General features: G+C 38.5%; 1 protein-coding gene across 1 annotated transcript in view; it reads right to left on the bottom strand.

Annotated features, from left to right (window-relative positions):
* Nucleotides 1–17115, bottom strand: part of LOC121378663 (meiosis inhibitor protein 1-like) — a 121060-nt gene extending 103945 nt beyond the window's left edge. The window contains exons 1-7 of the mRNA XM_041506942.1: nucleotides 17010–17115; nucleotides 15422–15681; nucleotides 13947–13991; nucleotides 11790–11863; nucleotides 9815–9920; nucleotides 3993–4190; nucleotides 2106–2318 (exon numbers count right to left, since the gene is read on the bottom strand). Coding sequence (XP_041362876.1) covers nucleotides 2106–2318; nucleotides 3993–4190; nucleotides 9815–9920; nucleotides 11790–11863; nucleotides 13947–13991; nucleotides 15422–15680 — 895 coding nt within the window. The 5' untranslated portion in view covers nucleotide 15681; nucleotides 17010–17115. The remainder of the gene's footprint in view (nucleotides 1–2105; nucleotides 2319–3992; nucleotides 4191–9814; nucleotides 9921–11789; nucleotides 11864–13946; nucleotides 13992–15421; nucleotides 15682–17009) is intronic.
* Between the last annotated feature and the right edge of the window lie 4698 nt (nucleotides 17116–21813).

The raw sequence follows: 21813 nt of genomic DNA, 5'->3' as shown, positions 1-21813 counted from the left end.
ACAGCCTAGCAGGCGACAATCAACATTATAGCACAAGGAACATCAGCTTAACATCCTCTTTATTATCCATTATTGACCCTAACCCTAACCCCTTCTTGTTTGAGTTATGAGTGACTCTACAGCCTAGCAGGCCACAATCAACATTATAGCACAAGGGACATCAGCTTAACATCCTCTTTATTACCCATTATTGACCCTAACCCTAACCCTAACCCTAACCCTTCATGTTTGAGTTATGAGTGACTCTACAGCCTAGCAGGCCACAATCAACATTATAGCACAAGGGACATCAGCTTAACATCCTCTTTATTATCCATTATTGACCCTAACCCTAACCCTTTATGTTTGAGTTATGAGTGACACTACAGCCTAGCAGGCGACAATCAACATTATAGCACAAGGGACATCAGCTTAACATCCTCTTTATTACCCATTATTGACCCTAACCCTAACCCTAATCCTTTCATGTTTGAGTTATGAGTGACACTACAGCCTAGCAGGCGACAATCAACATTATAGCACAAGGGACATCAGCTTAACATCCTCTTTATTACCCATTATTGACTTTTTGGAAACAGACTATGCAAGTAATACACAAGAATAAGTGCTTATGTATGTTACATAAAGATTCACCCACTATGAAGTGTAGTCTCAAAGAAAAGGTGTAATTTTTCATATGAACTATAAAAACCACTTTTGATACTTTCTGTTATCAGATATGTATATATTTTAACAAATGTAACAATTAAAGTTTTTAAACAACTGACAGTCCCTATGAGTGTCAATGAGCTCTAATGTGAAATTTACACAAAAATGTGTAAAGAAATTAAATTGGCATATGGATTTGAAATACAGAACAAAGTTAATTTTCATCACAAGCTTCCAATTCCAATGATGCGACAACACTTTACTGTAAAACTGTTACTGAAGGAGCTCGTATGATCATGTATTTGCATTGATAGGTCTGTTGATATTACATCCAGGTAGAACCCCATTTATCATCACCCAGGACCAGTGACAACTGTGGGGCTTGGTGTTGGGTAAACCCAGAGTATACACCTAGATAAGAGAGAGAGACCGCACCTATAAGATAACTCTCAATGAGTGGGGTAAAACCAGAGGATACACCTAGATCAGAGAGAGACCGCACCTATAAGATAACTCTCAAGGAGTGGGGCAAAACCAGAGGATACACCTAGATCAGAGAGAGACCGCACCTATAAGATAACTCTCAAGGAGTGGGGCAAAACCAGAGGATACACCTAGATAAGAGAGAGAGACCGCTCCTATAAGATAACTCTCAATGAGTGGGGCAAAACCAGAGGATACACCTAGATAAGAGAGAGACCGCACCTATAAGATAACTCTCAATGAGTGGGGCAAAACCAGAGGATACACCTAGATCAGAGAGAGACCGCACCTATAAGATAACTCTCAAGGAGTGGGGCAAAACCAGAGGATACACCTAGATCAGAGAGAGACCGCACCTATAAGATAACTCTCAATGAGTGGGGCAAAACCAGAGGATACACCTAGATAAGAGAGAGAGACCGCTCCTATAAGATAACTCTCAATGAGTGGGGCAAAACCAGAGGATACACCTAGATCTGAGAGAGACGGCTCCTATAAGATAACTCTCAATGAGTGGGGCAAAACCAGAGGATACACCTAGATCTGAGAAAGACCGAACCTATAAGATCACTCTCGAGGAGTGGGGCAAAACCAGAGGATACACCTAGATCTGAGAGAGACCGCACCTATAAGATAACTCTCAAGGAGTGGGGCAAAACCAGAGGATACACCTAGATCAGAGAGAGACCACACCTATAAGATAACTCTCGATGAGTGGGGCAAAACCAGAGGATACACCTAGATCAGAGAGAGAGGAAGAGAGAGGGAGAGGGAGAGGAAGAGGGAGAGGGAGGAGAGGGAGAGGAAGAGGGAGAGGGAGGAGAGAGAGAGAGAGAGAGACCACTCCTATAAGATAACTCTCAATGAGTGGGGAGGAGAGGGAGAGGGAGAGGGAGAGAGAGAGAGAGAGAGAGGGAGAGAGAGAGAGAGGGGAGAGGGAGAGAGAGAGAGAGGGAGAGAGAGAGAGACCACACCTATAAGATCACTGTCGAGGAGCTGCCTGACAAAGACGTCTGTGTCGGCGCTGGTCAGCAGGCCGAATATGCTCTGTGCAGCCGCGGTCTGTAGGACTTCCTGTTTGGTGAGGAAGACCTTCTTGAGGGCGAGCACCAGAGACTGTTTCTTAGGGGTCAACTCCATCAGCAGGACTGAACACTCAGGGTCCCTCACCAGCTTTTTCAGGAGAGCTGCAATAATCAACAAAACAATAAGACAAGCTTAACTTAGACCAGGATCTGTATCTGTTTTTTGTTTTTTCAGGGTTGCAGAATTCCACTCACCCAAAACAGTAAAAAAACATACCTGGTGACTCACAATTTTGAGTAAAACTGCTGACGAATGGTTTGTTTTATATATTGCAAATGAAAGTGGTCATAAGATTTGAGGAAAAATCTCGGGCTAGTGATGATATCTGCAGGTTTGTGCATACTTTGTTTTACTAGCCCGGCTGGCTATAAAAAATAAAAATCACAGGCCTGTTACAATTATGTATATTTATTTTAATGTAGCATGCAAACACATGGCTAGCATAAATTAAAACATCAGATTGGTTTAAAGTGTTTTGAGAGTTCATTTACAATCAGAACCCTTGAGGCTTTCAAAGCACCTTGATCTTCGAATTGGCCAAAACTCCAAATTTGATATCTCATTAGAAATACCCTGTAATTGCACTTTGCCAAAATGTGACTCACTGTCAATGTACACCGACAGCATTGACACTGAGGTGGAGGATCTCTCTTCAGACTATAAGAATGTGTCAACTACATATGATGGAAGGGGACACGACACATACAAGACCACAGAAAGCTGTGTTTCCTGGATGTTACAGAACAATGATGACACGGCTTACCAGACACGACACGTACAAGACCACAGAATGCTGTGTTTCCTGGACATCACAGAACAATGATGACATGGCTTACCAGACACGACACGTACAAGACCACAGAATGCTGTTTCCTGGACATCACAGAACAATGATGATACAGCTTACCAGACACGACACGTACAAGACCACAGAATGCTGTGTTTTCTGGATGTTACAGAACAATGATGACACGGCTTACCAGACACGACACGTACAAAACCACAGAATGCTGTGTTTCCTGGATGTTACAGAACAATGATGACACGGCTTACCAGACACGACACATACAAGACCACAGAATGCTTTGTTTCCTGCATGTTACAGAACAATGATGACACGGCTTACCAGACACGACACGTACAAGACCACAGAATGCTTTGTTTTCTGCATGTTACAGAACAATGATGACACGGCTTACCAGACACGACACATACCAGACCACAGAATGCTTTGTTTCCTGCATGTTACAGAACAATGATGACACGGCTTACCAGACATGACACGTACAAGACCACAGAATGCTGTTTCCTGGACATCACAGAACAATGATGACATGGCTTACCAGACACGACACGTACAAGACCACAGAATGCTGTGTTTCCTGGATGTTACAGAACAGTGATGACACGGCTTACCAGACATGACACATACAAGACCACAGAATGCTGTTTCCTGGATGTTACAGAACAGTGATGACACAGCTTACCAGACATGACACATACATGACCACAGAATGCTGTGTTTCCTGGATGTTACAGAACAGTGATGACACGGCTTACCAGACACGACACATACAAGACCACAGAATGCTGTTTCCTGGATGTTACAGAACAGTGATGACACAGCTTACCAGACATGACACATACATGACCACAGAATGCTGTGTTTCCTGGACATCACAGAACAATGATGACATGGCTTACCAGACACAACACGTACAAGACCACAGAATGCTGTTTCCTGGACATCACAGAACAATGATGACACGGCTTACCTAGCAGGTTTATCTGTAAATCGAGAACCTTCGCTTCGTTCAGTGTTGTGATCACCAGAGTGCAGACTCTGCGCTTGAGCGCTGTGGACACATGGGGCTGGCCACTGCTGAAGAACAACTGAACGAGGACGAACATGACACCCGACTGGAAATCCGCGTCACTCGTCTTCATGGACGTCAGCTCCAGCAAAATAGACTCTGGAAAAGAGAAACACAGCATTACTGATATGGAAGGTGGGGTGGCAGACCTGCAATATTACTAATGTAAAACCAAACAAAACCACAAGGGTTATCATTGACAATGATTATCATTAACTTCCGTCAGACAGCATACATGTAATAAAAAAAAAAAATTAAATACCAGAATAAAAACCCACTTCTCAGTAATAAAAAGGAGAATAAGAAGTATTATTTTTGTGACAACTAACAATAATTCAGAAAGTTGATATACAGTGAAACCCCTCAAAACCGGACCCTCAGTAAACCAGAATTCCCTCAAAACCGCGTATCTTTTAACACTAAAATTTACCCCTCTAAACCGGAAACCCCTCTAAACTGCACTGGACGAAATTATCCGGTCCCATTGTGTTCCTTTAATGTAAATTTTACATCAGAAAAGCAGACGGTCACACCGATGTCAATCATTACTGCAGTACTTATACTTTGAATACCCACTCAGCTGATAACGTGATTGCGTACGCAGAGCTAATTACATGTGCGCATGCTCCAGCGCCACTGTTGTGCTGTTGGCACATACCAATTAAGGGATTAATTAACAGCTTTGATGTTTAAATAACTGGAGGAAACACATGTACTCCCTTTATTCTGACCCCCGCCCCGGAATCGACAACTGGCGATGTCAGAGGCTGAGTCCGGGGTGGGCGTGCCTGAACCCTTGTGGATAGGGGCACGTAAATATAGTTGCCCGTTGCCCGTTTATTCTGAGCTCGATTGTTACAAAGTTAGATTAACTTACGAATTTGATTGAGCTCCTTTTCTCAATCTACATGTACATCTCACGATTATTGTAATGAACGGCAAAGCAACTAGGAATTTATTTAATTTTTCCAATTGTCTGAACCCTTTTTTGTTGTTGTTTTGTTTTTTATCTTTGCAAAGTTTATTTAACAAAATAAAGAGTAACCAAGAGTAAAATTGTTTGTCAACAGTGTTTCATTTTAGTATTTACTTTCGACATGAAAGCCGCCATGTTGAATTATCGCTTGATGATAAACGTAAAATAATTCGAAAGTTCGAAAGTGTACCTGTTTTTTGGCAGTTTTACTAGTTACTATATCAGTAGAGAACACCAACCAACAAACGGTTTACCTCAGTACTGAAACTTCTGTAAACCGGATACCCCTCAAAACCGGACTTTTTCCTTGGTCCCATGGCTGTCCGGTTTTGAGTGGTTTCACTGTATAAAATCTTACTGCTTTTCAATAGGCCTCAGTGGTGTCGTGGTTAAGCCATCAGACACAAGGCTGGTAGGTACTGGGTTCACAGCCCGGTACCGACTCCCACCCAGTGCAAGTTTTAACAACTCAGTGGGTAGGTGTAAGACAACTCCACCGACTTCTCTCTCACTAACAACTAACACCTAACCCTCAGGTTTGTAGGGATGGGACGGTTCGTGGAGGTTTTTTTCAGTATTTGGTCCACGATTTATTCACAATACTTTTCATAAGTAGTACAAGTATGCTAATTATCACACATACATTTTTATAAACTATTTTAAGAGCAAGACATTTTATTTTAAATGGTCATTTGTAAAATAATTGTAAATATAAAATTATATTTTGACTAGAATAAACAAAAAGGTATTTTGACCATGCCATGTTAGTGTGTTGGGGTCTGGGATACTTGGGCAATGTGTTCCCCAGAATTTGAGTTCAGAGGGTTGGCAAAATAATTTGGGGGCGAGAATGCTAGGGGGTCTTGGGATAGTATCTTACTTATTTTTTTATTTTTTTTATTCAGTTGTCTTTAGGTGCATTCTGGATTACATAATATATGGGTGTCATGTACACATTATAGAAGTCTAAAAGAAAGATGTAGCCTATGTCAAGACATATTCCTGTAATGTTTATTACTTTGATAATGTCAAATCTTTGATGAGAGGTGGGAGTTTTTAAAGTATGGATTACTCAATGTAAGCACATAATATACATGTCCTACTGTTGATTATTTAACTCAACACAAGTTACATAAAAAGGTATCACTGATTAAAAAAAAAGATAAGCAAGCAAAAGTACATGGACATAATATATAGTGAATTATTTAACTTGTTTTTTTTGTTGGGTTTTTTTTTGTTTTGTTTTTTTTGCCCGTACTGACAGTGGAAAAAAAAAAAAAAATTTTTTTTTTTAAATCAAAGTGCAAAGTACTTTGCATACATTGTAGTTCTGGAAAGGCGGACGATTTCGTTTCGATAAACACTTACGGAAATGAATGATGTTGAATCGTTTTAATATGATGGAAATTGGGCGCCATTTTATAATTCTTAAAGTTAACATGTGTTTACTTTTTTCAATTTTTACGACTGGTACAGAACATACTTAAAATGTTTATTCTCTCAGTGGGACCGGCCTCGGTGGCGTCGTGGCAGGCCATCGGTCTACAGGCTGGTAGGTACTGGGTTCGGATCCCAGTCGAGGCATGGGATTTTTAATCCAGATACCGACTCCAAACCCTGAGTGAGTGCTCCGCAAGGCTCAATGGGTAGGTGTAAACCACTTGCACCGACCAGTGATCCATAACTGGTTCAACAAAGGCCATGGTTTGTGCTATCCTGCCTGTGGGAAGCGCAAATAAAAGATCCCTTGCTGCCTGTCGTAAAGAAGAGTAGCCTATGTGGCGACAGCGGGTTTCCTCTAAAAACAGTGTCAGAATGACCATATGTTTGACGTCCAATAGCCGATGATAAGATTAAAAATCAATGTGCTCTAGTGGCGTCGTTAAATAAAACAAACTTTACTTTTTTACTTTATTCTCTCAGTGGATTAATCACTGAGGTCAGTCCCTATTTTGGGAAGTTACAAGTTTTTATGGTCCCGGCAAGAAATTTGCGGGTTCTGTGCAGGATCCGAACGGCACCTATCGCCCATGCAAACATGTCAGGGAATCGAGCACTGTGATTGGCCGAAATACTTTACGGGTCATTGGGATTACCAGCAAGATGCGGAAACGTTTATACATGTACCATTTAAAATAAAATAAATTGATATCAACTGCAGTTCACAAATTGGGAAAGGGTGCACCGAACCATGGGCCTAAACCGCGGTTTTCGGTAACAGCCAATGCACCACAACTGGTATATCAAAGTGGTATGTGCTATTCTGTTTGTGGCATGATGCATATAAATGACCCCCTTGCTACTGATGGAAAAATCCTGTCCTGGATGGAAGAGTCAGCGCATTAAGTCAACACCTGCACCCATGACAGGAATGTGCACATTAAAACCTATGACCTGACCTGTCCTGGATGGAAGAGTCAGCGCATTAAGTCAACACCTGCACCCATGACAGGAATGTGCACATTAAAACCTATGACCTGACCTGTCCTGGATGGAAGAGTCAGCGCATTAAGTCAACACCTGCACCCATGACAGGAATGTGCACATTAAAACCTATGACCTGACCTGTCCTGGATGGAAGAGTCAGCGCATTAAGTCAACACCTGCACCCATGACAGGAATGTGCACATTAAAACCTATGACCTGACCTGTCCTGGATGGAAGAGTCAGCGCATTAAGTCAACACCTGCACCCATGACAGGAATGTGCACATTAAAACCTATGACCTGACCTGTCCTGGATGGAAGAGTCAGCGCATTAAGTCAACACCTGCACCCATGACAGGAATGTGCACATTAAAACCTATGACCTGACCTGTACTAATGAAAAAATGTGACTATGTCAGAATTACCAAATCTTTGAAATCCAAATAGCTGGTGATTAATAAATCAATATGTTCTAGTGGTGTCATTAAACAAAACAAACTTTAATTTTAGTAACAACATTAGTAAGAACTTTAATAAGATCATTACTAAGAACATTAAGAAAATGATTTATTCTAAATGATTACATAATATAACAAGTTAGGTTTTGCAGCTTTATACACATTACTTAACCATAGTAATTCAACAAATGTTACTTTACCAAGGTGTTTCAACAAACATTACTGTACCGTGGTGTTTCAACAAATGTTACTGTACAGTGGTGTTTCAACAAACATTACTATACAGTGGTGTTTCAACAAACGTTAATGTATAGTGGGGTTTCAACAAACATTACTGTACAGTGGGGTTTCAACAAACGTTACTGTACAGTGGGGTTTCAACAAACATTACTGTATCGTGAGGTTTTAACATACGTTACTGTACAGTGGGGTTTCAACAAACGTTACTGTACAGTGGGGTTTCAACAAACATTACTGTATCGTGGGGTTTCAACAAACATTACTGTACAGTGGGGTTTCAACAAACGTTACTGTACAGTGGGGTTTCAACAAACGTTACTGTACAGTGGGGTTTCAACAAACATTACTGTACAGTGGTGTTTCAACAAACAATACTGTACAGTGGGGTTTCAACAAACATTACTGTACAGTGGGGTTTCAACAAATGTTACTGTAGTGGGGTTTAAATAAACATTACTGTACAGTGGGGTTTCAACAAACATTTCTGTACAGTGAGGTTTCAACAAACATTACTGTACCATGGTATTTCATCATTATTTTACCACTGTGTTTCATCATTACTGTACCATGGTGTTTCACCATTACTGTACCATGGTGTTTCACCATTACTGTACTGTGTTGTTTGAACATTACTGTAATGTGGTGTTTCATCATTACTGTACCGTGGTGTTTCATCATTACTGCACCGTGGTGTTTCATCATTACTGTACCATGGTGTTTCATCATTACTGTACCGTGGTGTTTCAACATTACTGTAATGTGGTGTTTCATCATTACTGTACCGTAGTGTTTCAACAAACATTACTGTACCGTGGTGTTTCAACATTACTGTACTGTGGTGTTTCAACAAATATTAATGTACCGTGGTGTTTCAACATTACTGTACCGTGGTGTTTCAACAAACATTACTTTACCATAGTGTTTAAGACCTTGCTTTTTAAGGTGTGCGGGTGCGATCGCGCTCGTACAGCGTACGTAATTTCAATCCGACGAGTGTGAAAAACAGTGCACGTTACACTCAACAAACGGCACCTGTAAAATAGACGGGTGTATTTATTTCCACTTCTTACGAAAATCAACAGTTTTCATAGCTTATTTAGCCGATAGGAAGGTCCTTTTATTAAAACAATAAAAATTAAAAACATGGCAGTGGCTTCCATGCAGTCGTTAAACTAGTATTTCTCGGTCTTGAACAAATCGGGAAATACTGGTTTAATAGACAATTTTGTAGATGTACCAGTCAAAATCCAATCGGAGCTAAGCTGCCTATTTGATTTATTTTGGAGAGTGATTTTTCACTCGCCTTAGCATAATGAGGTGTGCGATTTTTCACTCGCCTATAATTTTCAAAAACCAAGGACTGGTGTTTAATCATTACTGTACTGTGGTGTTTCATCATTACTGTACTGTGGTGTTTCATCATTACTGTACCGTGGTGTTTCAACATTACTGTACCGTGGTGTTTCAACATTACTGTACCGTGGTTTTTCAACATTACTGTACCGTGGTGTTTCAACATTACTGTACAGTGGTGTTTCAACATTACTGTACTGTGGTGTTTCATCATTACTGTACCGTGGTGTTTGATCATTACTTTACCATGATGTTTCATTATTACTGTACCGTGGTGTTTCAACAAGCGAGCTCCAAAGGCTTCTGAGGTAGCTGCCAACTGACCGACCAGTAACATGAACGGCTTAATTTGGTTCACATTGGGGACCCATTGTAACTGAAATAGTCACAACAAAGAGTGTTAGCAGGACCTAGTCCAATGTAACATCTCAGTTGAAGAAAGTCATAACAAAAATACTAGTAGAACCTTGTCAAATTTAACATCTTAATTGAAGAAAGTCCTAACAAGAGTACAAGTAGACCATTGTAAAGCCTAATGTTTTACTCCAGTCTCAACAGTCAGTAGCATATGGAACCTCCACCTTATTATTCCACCAGTGTCGTCTCATACGAGAATGAGGTAAGAAACCTGCTACATGTTTCCATTAGTAGCAAGGCCACCATCCCACAGACAAAATAGCACATGCCACAGCTTTTGATATACCAGTCGTGGTGCACTGGCTGGAATGAGAAATAGCCCAATGGGCCAACCGACAGGGATCGATCCTGAACTGATTGTGCATCAGTCAAGTGCTTTACCACTGGGCTACATTCTCCCCCCCCCCCCCCCAAAGCATCAGTCAAGTGCTTTACCACCGGGCTACGTCCCCCCCCACCCCCACCCCCACCCCAAAAGCATTAAGTGACAAAATCACTGATCAATCTGAACAGCCGATGTCTAATAGTAAATGATGAGAGGGCAGGACATAGAACAGTGGTAAAGAGCTCACTTGATGCAGTCGGTTTGGTGGGCACATTGGGCTATTTCTCATTCCAGCCAGTGCACCATGACTGGTATATCAAAGGCTGTGGTATGTGCTATTCTGTCTGTGGGATGGTGCATATAAAAGATCCCTAGCTACTAATGGTTAAATATAGTGGGTTGCCTCTCTACAATGTCATGTATGTGAAAATTACCAAATGTTTGACATCCAATAGCCGATGATTAATAAATCAAAGTGCTCTAGTGGCGTCGTTATAAACAAAACAAACTAACTTTAACATCCATCTTGATGGATTAGCAGTGAAAGTTTCAGACATTTAGATCAATCTCTTTATACCTCATGTGTTGGGTTTCTTGTGTTACTCTTTGTGGCAGGTTCATGGCCAACCACTCTGGTAATGACACTACTAGATAATCCCTACTCCCACTCTCCGAGAATCTCAAAGATTAAGAAAAAACTGTTATAATTACTAACCATGATCACAGCTAACCTTGACAATATGGAAATTGATATGATCAGCCGCGTTCATTATGACAAGATTTCTGTCTTACAGCATTGCAGTGGCCGAGACATAGCCCAGTGGTACAGCACTCGATACATGGTCGGTTTGGGATCGATCCCTGTTATTGGGCCCATTGGGTTATTTCTCGTTATAGCCAGTGCACCACGACTGGTATATCAAAGGCTGTGGTATGTGCTATCCTGTATGTAGGACTTTAATGTTTTTTCATACACTGGTGTAGCCATTTTCTAAACCTTAAGTTAAATTTAAAAGAGGGGTCAACAAAATACCTGTATACCAATAAAATCAATATAAAGTCAAATCATTTTCAAATAAAGTATGTCTTAAGTTGTCATTCACCAACTTATTTCCAATTAATTCGTCAAAAAAGCCCATTTAAAAATGTCATATCATTGGCCATTTTGGCTGAACAACTACTGTGAAGTGACTTTTGTTTGTGGTGGTCTAATGACCATGATACATGGACTATTGCTGTCAACAACTTAACAATAGAGTGAAAACACAATACCTGTCTACATATATCAGCTTTTCCATCCACAAATTTTAGTACCCAATAAAATGTATGTTTCTTTTTAGCAAAACAATGAAAATTTAAAGCCATAAAAATAAAAGAATTTCACAGTAAATAAAACGTGAATTTGACTACAGATTTTTTTTTATCAAATTCACCAAACTGCTAATAGTTTTGTGGCTCTCATTTAAAGCCTGATAAAGGTGACATGTATCCAGTTTTACTTACCTGCTCTTGGAAGTTGTTCAAAACATGTCGCATCAAGGAATCCGACTGAACACTCTGCAGCAAAGTATAGCAAGCTGATAACAAAAATATAATAATAACAACAGTTTCCATCCGTTATAGTTATTTTAACAAATATATGTACACATTTCATATTATATAAACACATACATGTACAGTTCATTTTAGCTGAATAATGCAAACCATTTGTAACATTTTCCATCTATCTGCTACATGCATATCACTACAGAAGCTTCTTTATTCCTTATCACAAATAGAAAAAATGTTCCAAATAATTTAGTTGTTAAGAGATTTAACAATTTTAAGAAGAATAAACAAACTTTAAATGAAGTGTGAAAGCTGATTAATGCACTGAAGTGTGAACTGTGTGTGTATTTCATGGAAGCCCTGCTGAGTGTTGTCTGGGTAGAATATTTTTAATTCTCCATGGCACTTTTTTTGCTATGGACTATATTCAAAAAAAATTCACGGCATGCATTTATGCAGACATTTTCTCAATTGCAGGGGTCGCTCTATTGATTAGTCCTATACCAGTGTTCATTTCTTTATTTGATACACACAATAAAAGGTATTTCTATTTGATACACACAATAAAAGGTATTTCTATTTGATACACACAATAAAAGGTATTTCTATTTGATACACACAATAAGAGGTATTTCTATTTGAGACACACAATAAAAGGTATTTCTATTTGATACACACAATAAAAGGTATTTCTATTTGAGACACACAATAAAAGGTATTTCTATTTGAGACACACAATAAAAGGTATTTCTATTTGAGACACACAATAAAAGGTATTTCTATTTGATACACACAATAAAAGGTATTTCTATTTGATACACACAATAAGAGGTATTGGTATTTCTATTTGATACACACAATAAAAGGTATTTCTATTTGAGACACACAATAAAAGGTATTTCTATTTGAGACACACAATAAAAGGTATTTCTATTTGATACACACAATAAAAGGTATTTCTATTTGAGAAATAAAAGCAAATGTTTTTTATTTTTATCGTGTGACAATTTCCAGCTAAATCCACTTACAAGTAGTACTAGTATTTGACTTACAAGTAGTACTAGTATTTGACTTACAAGTAGTACTAGTATTTGATGCCAAATTTGGCACGTGATCAGAACGGTCATTAAGTGTTTTTATGACTGATGGTATTTTGTCCTCAGTTGCAATTTAAAGGGTCAGAATTGATGATTTTTACTTACCATCATAGGTTATTCTGCAATTCCTAATGAGGGATATCACCACTTATAAACACAACAGAAGGGGTAGTGTTCATCATTGCAATAATTTATTATTTACCAGCTAGCGATGTCCATGTGTTCAATTCATTCAAGAAAGATATAAATAAAAGAACAGAGCAGTGTTATCCCACTCTAGGGGTTATATTAAGATTTTAAAAACCTTTAGTTTACAGCTATCTTTATTAAAATAGTATTTGTATTTTGATTAGTTCACCAAAACCAATGCCCACAATTGACATTATATCGATATATCTATATTTTTGTCTGGTTCAACTACATAAAAGTTGAGTCGGCTTATACATCATTCCAACCTTTTTGAACCCGATATTGAGGCGCAAACTAAGGAGTCGGCCTATCCAGAGTCGGCTAATACACAGTATTTTTATTTTAATTAATTTTTAGTCTTTAATGAAAACAAGTTGCCCTTAAAGTGGTGAAAATGTCCAAAAAATGTTTAGGCTACCATGATTTAACAAATTTCTAGAGAAAACATTTTAAGTGTTAACTTAATGACTGCCTCGTCTGGGCTTCACATGAATTGTGACTAAAACAGACTGAGTTCTCACCTTCCACTGCCTCGTCTGGGCTTCGCATGAATTGTGACTAACACACAGACTGAGTTCTCACCTTCCACTGCCTCGTCTGGGCTTCGCATGAATTGTGACTAAAACACAGACTGAGTTCTCACCTTCCACTGCCTCGACTGGGCTTCGCATGAATTGTGACTAACACACAGACTGAGTTCTCACCTTCCACTGCCTCGTCTGGGCTTCGCATGAATTGTGACTAACACACAGACTGAGTTCTCACCTTCCACTGCATCGTCTGGGCTTCGCATGAATTGTGACTAAAACACAGACTGAGTTCTCACCTTCCACTGCTGGCTCTATGAACACCTCCTTCTCCTGGAACATGTCTGTAACGAGGAAAAACAGGATGGGTTTACCAACACCCAAACCCATTGTAACCTATGGTAATTACAATGTACATCTAGCTAACATACCTGGTAATGAGGAAAAACAGGATGGGTTTACTAACACCCAAACCAGAGCTGCCAACCCTTAGCCACAAGTGAGAGTAGCATTCATGACAAGCTGAGCGTAGCAAATGTTATTTGAGCATAACATGGCCGAAATCATAAACAACAATGCAATCGAAATGCAATAAACCTAAAATGAACTGTTGTGCGATGATGTGATCAATACTAAATTTGAATGCTTATATTCTTATTTCAAGTTAAAATTAAAATTACTCTATTCCTAACTGGCATACGTTCACATGCAATTTTCGATATTCACGGCATGCAAGCGTAACATAACTAAAGAACTGTTCTTTGAAGGTTTTATAGTACACAACACTGGGGTCGGCCTACAATAAAACTACATGTCTGTTATTGAATACACCTTATTATAACTGTTTTACAACGGTTCTTAATCCGCAAATTATACTTTTATATGTTGGAATAAAAAATAAAAATAAAGTCACAGAAATGAGGAATTCTGTTTTTAGTTAGGCCCTACTGTATTCCAAGATTATGTCCAATTTTTTGTATAATTGCCAGAAATCACCCGCCTTTCAACTGTACTCTTTAGACCTATAATTTGTGATAAAGATGAAATGTGTACGGTTGCCAAATAAAACATAATTCGTTAGTAGAAACTTTGGCCAAATACACTAATCATCCAGTTATGTTTATCTGTTGCAAAAGTTGTTACTGGTTTTCATTAGCGTATCATATTGGATTTTTTTTCAACTGAGCGTAGCAATTTGGACATGAGCGTAGCAAATGTCGACTAAGCGTAGCAAACTATGCCCAAAGCGTAGCACTTGGCAGCTCTGCCCAAACCCATTGTAACCTATGGTAATTACAATGTACATCTAGCTAACATACCTGGTAACAAGGAAAAACAGGATGGGTTTACTAACACCCAAACCCATTGTAACCTACGGTAATTATTGCGACACCTGGCTTAGAGGGTCAGAGAAAAACACAACAGCTATTACATATGCTATTACTACAAAATGCAGCACAAAGTCTTTTAATAAGCATTTTTCTAAAACAGGATAGCTCATAGCATGGCCTTTGAAATATTAGAAAATTTTGGAGAAAAAAAAAAAAATGTTTACACACACACATATATATATATATATATATATACACATATGCACACCACATGGGTATGGCCCACCACAGCTTAAACAAACAGTCACATGTAAGGTGAGTTCAGCAATCATATGATGTTCCCAATAAATTTCTTAAAAGTGTGGAGGGGAGCATGAATATTTTGAAATACAAATAAAGGGAGAGACAAGTATCTCTTGTGTTTAAAAGTGGCACACACTCACTAATAAGCAGGTTGACAACATAGCTGCCAAGTGGAGGTCTGCTCTTGAATAGTGCGGTGATGTCAGGTACCTCTCTCAACACACCAGTGAACACCGCCAGTGTCAGTTTCCTCTGGACCACCGACAGGTCTCGGTTATCCATCTGGTCAATGAGACATGCCACGCAGACCACAGTCTTCTGACTCACAGAGACGAAACACCACGACTCATCATGATCATCATGTTTCACAGACAAAAACGATGGTGGAAACTCCTCCATCCTGCGGGTTATAAAACAAACACATCAGAGAGATCCAGGCACAGGGTTCTTCTATCAACCTCATCAACTGTAACACATCTCCAGCACTAGATACTGAACCACATTTATTAAAACAAGACTTTGCCTTATAATTTAGGTGTAATACTAATGCAATAAGGTGTTTGGCTAAAACTTAAGTTAACTAATCAATAAAAACTTCCAAGGTTTCAGATTACCAGCTGAGATCAAAAGAAAGAAGCAACAAGCTGATATTAAAACAGTCCAGTCAAAAAGGTAGGTGTTCACTGGCCACTGGCTGATATTAAACCAGTCCAGTCAAAAAGGTAGGTGTTCACTGGCCACTCACTGATATTAAAACAGTCCAGTCAAAAAGGTAGTGTTCACTGGCCACTGGCTGATATTAAAACAGTCCAGTCAAAAAGGTAGGTGTTCACTGGCCACTGGCTGATATTAAAACAGTCCAGTCAAAAAGGTAGGTGTTCACTGGCTACTCGCTGATATTAAAACAGTCCAGTCAAAAAGGTAGGTGTTCACTGGCCACTGGCTGATATTAAAACAGTCCAGTCAAAAAGGTAGGTGTTCACTGGCCACTGGCTGATATTAAAACAGTCCAGTCAAAAAGGTAGGTGTTCACTGGCCACTGGCTGATATTAAACCAGTCCAGTCAAAAAGGTAGGTGTTCACTGGCCACTCACTGATATTAAAACAGTCCAGTCAAAAAGGTAGGTGTTCACACCAAAACCTGTGTCCAAGACATGCATGCACTATAACTGCTTGCTCTGAACGTCAGGGTTTATGCCAGAGGGTAAAACGTGTATCACTGTATGGCGCAATAGGCCTATCTAAATTTATTAGCAAATTTTAAAGTTAAATCTTTTCCAAGTCCATCAATAATCTACCATTTCCATGTCTTGATAATATAATTTTTATCATTATCAAATTCGGAATTAATTACTAATTTAGCACATCATAAACAAATCTTTTTTAAAATTAATAAAAAGATTTCTTGTGGATTTCTGTTCGTAAAGTTGTAGGAATCCAACTGGATGTTGCTATTGTTGGTAGAATTTGAAGAAACATCAGACTCCATGGTGTGACTCACTTAGTGGAGGTCGATTTATTTACAATAAAAATACGCAATTAAAAAAAAAAATGGTATAATAATTTAAATGCAATTTGTTCTTAGTATTATTCAAATTTCAATTACGTGATTATGATAATATAACATATGCGATAATATATCACTCTAACTCAAAAGCTTCCGAATTGCATTTAAAATGTTTTACTATTGGAAAGCGAAAATAAATTGTGAATTAGGACAATAAATACCTCACTGGTGCTACACCTTTATGAGAACTTTAATAAACAGAATGAAATAATCGCTGTTAAAAACTGTCGAATGATCCGCTTCCAAACTTCCTTTCCGTCAGCATTCGGAATATTTCGGATAAACTCACTCAAAATTTTGTTCTATCCCGGGACAAGTCCCTGGCTATCCAGATGGTATATCTAGTGGTATATGAGCATGTCAAAATTATTCGCACTCGCACTCAAAACACCTTCGTTTGATTCCGAAAATAATTCGGAATAATCCGGAAGAGGCCGATGTGCTTTCGTTGTTTCGTCACCATTCCGGGGCAGAATGTAGCTCAGTGTTATGGCGTTCACCTGAGGTGCGATTGATCGCAGGATTGATCGCTCTCAATGTACTAATTTTTTTCCTGCCACAATCAAAAAGTATGTGGTATGTCAATATTCAATTGGAGTTTCTAGAACATCAGACCTGTTCATCCTAATTATGATTCATAAAAATAATCAATGTCTTAAAGCCTTTGATTTACTATACCCATTAAAAACGCCATAAAAAAAAGCAGTGTGTGTAAAAAAAAATTCTTATATGATATTAAAAAGCAATCGACTGATTTCCAGATTTTGTAGTCACATGAAGGGCCAACATATTCGGGTTAGGGACTCCACGAATCCAAAACACTGGACTCGAGTATCTAAGGGTCAAACTCGACCCGGACCCAATTACCCGACACTTACACTAGATGATAATGAGACTAAAGAATAAAGTGAAATAGCATTATTCATCTTAATTCCAGCACTGAACATGGATGCCAAATCATGCCATTGTAATGTGTTCCACACATTCGACTTTGTTTAACATCCATACGTCTCACAGCCCTATAATGTAACCGGCGGCAAGGACATTGCAAAATGACCTGAAACATATAATGAAATGAGAGTGCTCTTACTTGCATGGGTACTCGATTCCTGTGAATGGACTTGAGTCTTGCTAAACTCGCCCATACCCGAGCACCTGAGTATTCGTGGAGACACTAATTCTGGTAGCATGATGCTGGAATAAGCTGGTGAACAGAACAAATATAATGGTAATGAAGTTTTATCACAAATTGTTCAAGTTATCCAACCGTAAATCTTTTGTCTTGTGCCAAGATATGATTTTTAAAATGTCCGTGGTTTTGTCATTCAGATGTGATTTACAGAATCAAAGGTTTAGGAGAACATCAGTTGAAGGGGTTAGTAATTTATCTATTAGCTTTCCCATGTGAGGTGAAGGCAACATTGGGCAACAGTCTGATCATCACGCCACCCCTCAGCTTTGAACGCCCACATGTATGTAGACACCACTTGATTGGTTCAGTCATCAGATTTGGTGAAGATCAGTTTATCAGTTTGAGGTGTATGTATCAACATATGCACATGGGATGGGTCTTCTGCGATAACTACAGGACTCGTATACCTTATTACAGGTCTAGCTTTTAGCAAATTCAAGATGCTTAAAACGTTACTTAATTTGAAAAACGTAAAGTAAACTAGAAACAGGTTAAAAACTTTGAGAGTTGAGAAAAAACAATTTGGAGAATAGGGCCTCCACAAGACCAAAATATTCGACTCGAGTATTCGAGCGTCAAACTTGACCCGGACCCGATTACCTGACACTTACACTCGACCCGGACCCGAGTACCCGACACTTACACCTGACCCGGACCCGATTACCCGACACTTACACTCGACCCGGACCCGATTACCCGACACTTACACTCGACCCGGACCCGAGTACCCGACACTTACACTCGACCCGGACCCGATTACCCGACACTTACACTCGACCCAGACCCAAGTACCCGACACTTACACTCGACCCGGACCCGAGTACCCGACACTTACACTAGATGATGATGAGATTAAGGAATAAAGTAAAATAGCATATGCATCTTAATTCCAGAGCTGAACATGGATGCCAAATCATGTCATTGTATTGTATTTATGAACCGGTTGATACATTCAGTATTGTGACAGACGGACGGCCAGATTGAAGAGAGAAACAAGCGCATGATCATATAATTATTGTGTAACTGCTGAAATTACTGTTCTACGTTGTCCATTGTTTTATAGTTGATCATTATATTCCACCTTGTACGGGTACTTGAGTCCTGTGACTGACTCGAGTCTTGCTAGACTCGGCCCGTGCTTGAGTACTCGAGTCCTGTGATTGACTCGAGTCTTGCTACACTCGACCCGTGCTTGAGTACTTGAGTCCTGTGATTGACTCGAGTCTTGCTAGACTCGACCCGTGCTCGAGTACTTGAGTCCTGTGAACGGACTCGAGTCTTGCAAGACTCGACCTGTGCTAGAGTCCTGTGAACTAACTCGAGTCTTGCTAGACTCAACCCGTGCTCGAGTACTTGCGTCCTGTGAACTGACTCGAGTCTTGCTAGACTCGACCCGTGCTCGAGTACTTGCGTCCTGTGAACTAACTCGAGTCTTGCTAGACTCAACCCGTGCTCGAGTACTTGCGTCCTGTGAACTAACTCGAGTCTTGCTAAACTCGACCCGTGCTCGAGTACTCATGGAAACCTTATTGGGGAACCTGTAATTATGTTTTTTTTTCAAAGGACATGAATATTACATGTATATTAGCATCAACAGCTAATGGCCCAATATCTGAAAATGGTTGTCTATGACAGATTAAATATGGACATTGTTGTTCTTTTATAACAAAATTGGGTATACTGTTTATTTAAGCTAACTTAGGAACTTTGTGAATAAAAATAAAAATTCCAATAATAATTTTTAGTTTTTGGATAGGATCCAATTTATTTGTTTTAATAGGAAAAGCCTACAAATAGCACTGATACATTGACATATATATATGTCTTTAAGTAATGGAGTTAAATAAAACTTCTTCTTTTTCTTGTTCCCAATTCTTTCTATTGACAAGAATGGTTAGAACATATTTCACGTTAATGAATTGCAACTGGTTTATTTAAAATGTATACAATGGTCAGAATTTGTCAGTATTTTGTGTACACTGCATGTAGAGTGATTTATTTTGTCTTCTGTGTGTGGCCTGTCTTTCTTATGTTTGAATAGGTCGGGTGCAGTGAGGACATATGTAAAACACAGTCTGCATGCTGTATACAGCTTTTTAACATTGGCAGGTATCTAACAGTCACTGGGTGTCATTGGTATTATCTTTATGTGTTTAATTATTTTGTCAGACTTGCTGAACAGCAATTTCAATAGAAATGTTTTTAAAAAAACAAAAAGACAAATTTATTCCAAATGGACCATTCAGCCAACAACCCATCCCAACCACCCAACCCAACCACCCACTTCCAAGTTATTTTTGGATTATTGGAATTTCTTTTATTTACTTAACCCATTAGAAAAAATTATTTTCAAGTATGCTCTTGTCAAAACTCTATAATGACTGAGCCTACATTTCTCATTGACATGGTCTAAAGCAGTCTCACCCTTGATCAAATATTCTATAGTGACTGAATTTATTTAGCATTTTTATTTTACTTGCTTTTGTGGTTTCAGCAAGATTAAAATAATTTATTACTGAAATAAATAGATAATATTACACGAGTTGTTTTAAAATGTATCTAATGAGCAAAAGTGAGTGTGATACATTTTTAAACAACGAGTTGTGAGATAAATGGTATCTAACAGACACAAATGTATTATTCTATTTAAACAACGAGTTGTGAGATAAATGGTATCTAACGGACACGAATGTATTATTCTATTTAAACAACGAGTTGTGAGATAAATGGTATCTAACGGACACGAATGTATTATTCTATTTAAACAACGAGTTGTGAGATAAATGGTATCTAACGGACACGAATGTATTATTCTATTTAAACAACGAGTTGTGAGATAAATGGTATCTAACGGACACGAATGTATTATTCTATTTAAACAACGAGTTGTGAGATAAATGGTATCTAACGGACACGAATGTATTATTCTATTTAAACAACGAGTTGTGAGATAAATGATATCTAACGGACACAAATGTATTATTCTATTTAAACAACGATTTGTGAGATAAATGGTATCTAACAGCACAAATGTATTATTCTATTTAAACAACGATTTGTGAGATAAATGGTATCTAACAGCACAAATGTATTATTCTATTTAAACAACGAGTTGTGAGATAAATGGTATCTAACGGACACAAATGTATTATTCTATTTAAACAACGAGTTGTGAGATAAATGGTATCTAACAGACACAAATGTATTATTCTATTTAAACAACGATTTGTGAGATAAATGATATCTAACAGACACAAATGTATTATTCTATTTCTTACATATCTTCAAAAACCAGGTTTTAAGCAAATTTTAAAACTTTTTCAACTAAAAGTTATTTACATCTGTTGTACTTGTAGCAAACTTACGCGTCACAGACACATGATTGTCAGGTTAACTATACGTCACAGTGTAATCTATTTCCATCATGTGTTTTTCATTGGCTGCATGGCACTGGTGAATGGTCATCACCTAGGAGCAGTCAGTCATATGTCTTGAAATTGTTAACACACAACCCATGTGTTATCAAAAATATTGCGTGGTGTTCTCACCAACGGGTGTGTAAGAAGATGTATTATATAAATGATACTAAATGTGTGAGTAGCTATTATCAAGTTTAGGTAGTAGGTAAACTAGTAAATAACAGTATATCATTTGATAACTAGTACTAAATGTGTGAGTAGCTATTATCAAGTTCAGGTCATAGGTAAACTAGTAAATAACAGTATATCATTTGATAACTGGTACCAAATTTATTATACATTTATTAAGCCTTG

This window comes from Gigantopelta aegis, chromosome 8, assembly GCF_016097555.1.
Source record: "Gigantopelta aegis isolate Gae_Host chromosome 8, Gae_host_genome, whole genome shotgun sequence".
Lineage (NCBI taxonomy): Eukaryota > Metazoa > Mollusca > Gastropoda > Neomphalida > Peltospiridae > Gigantopelta > Gigantopelta aegis.
This window is presented reverse-complemented; position numbering and strand designations above follow the sequence as displayed.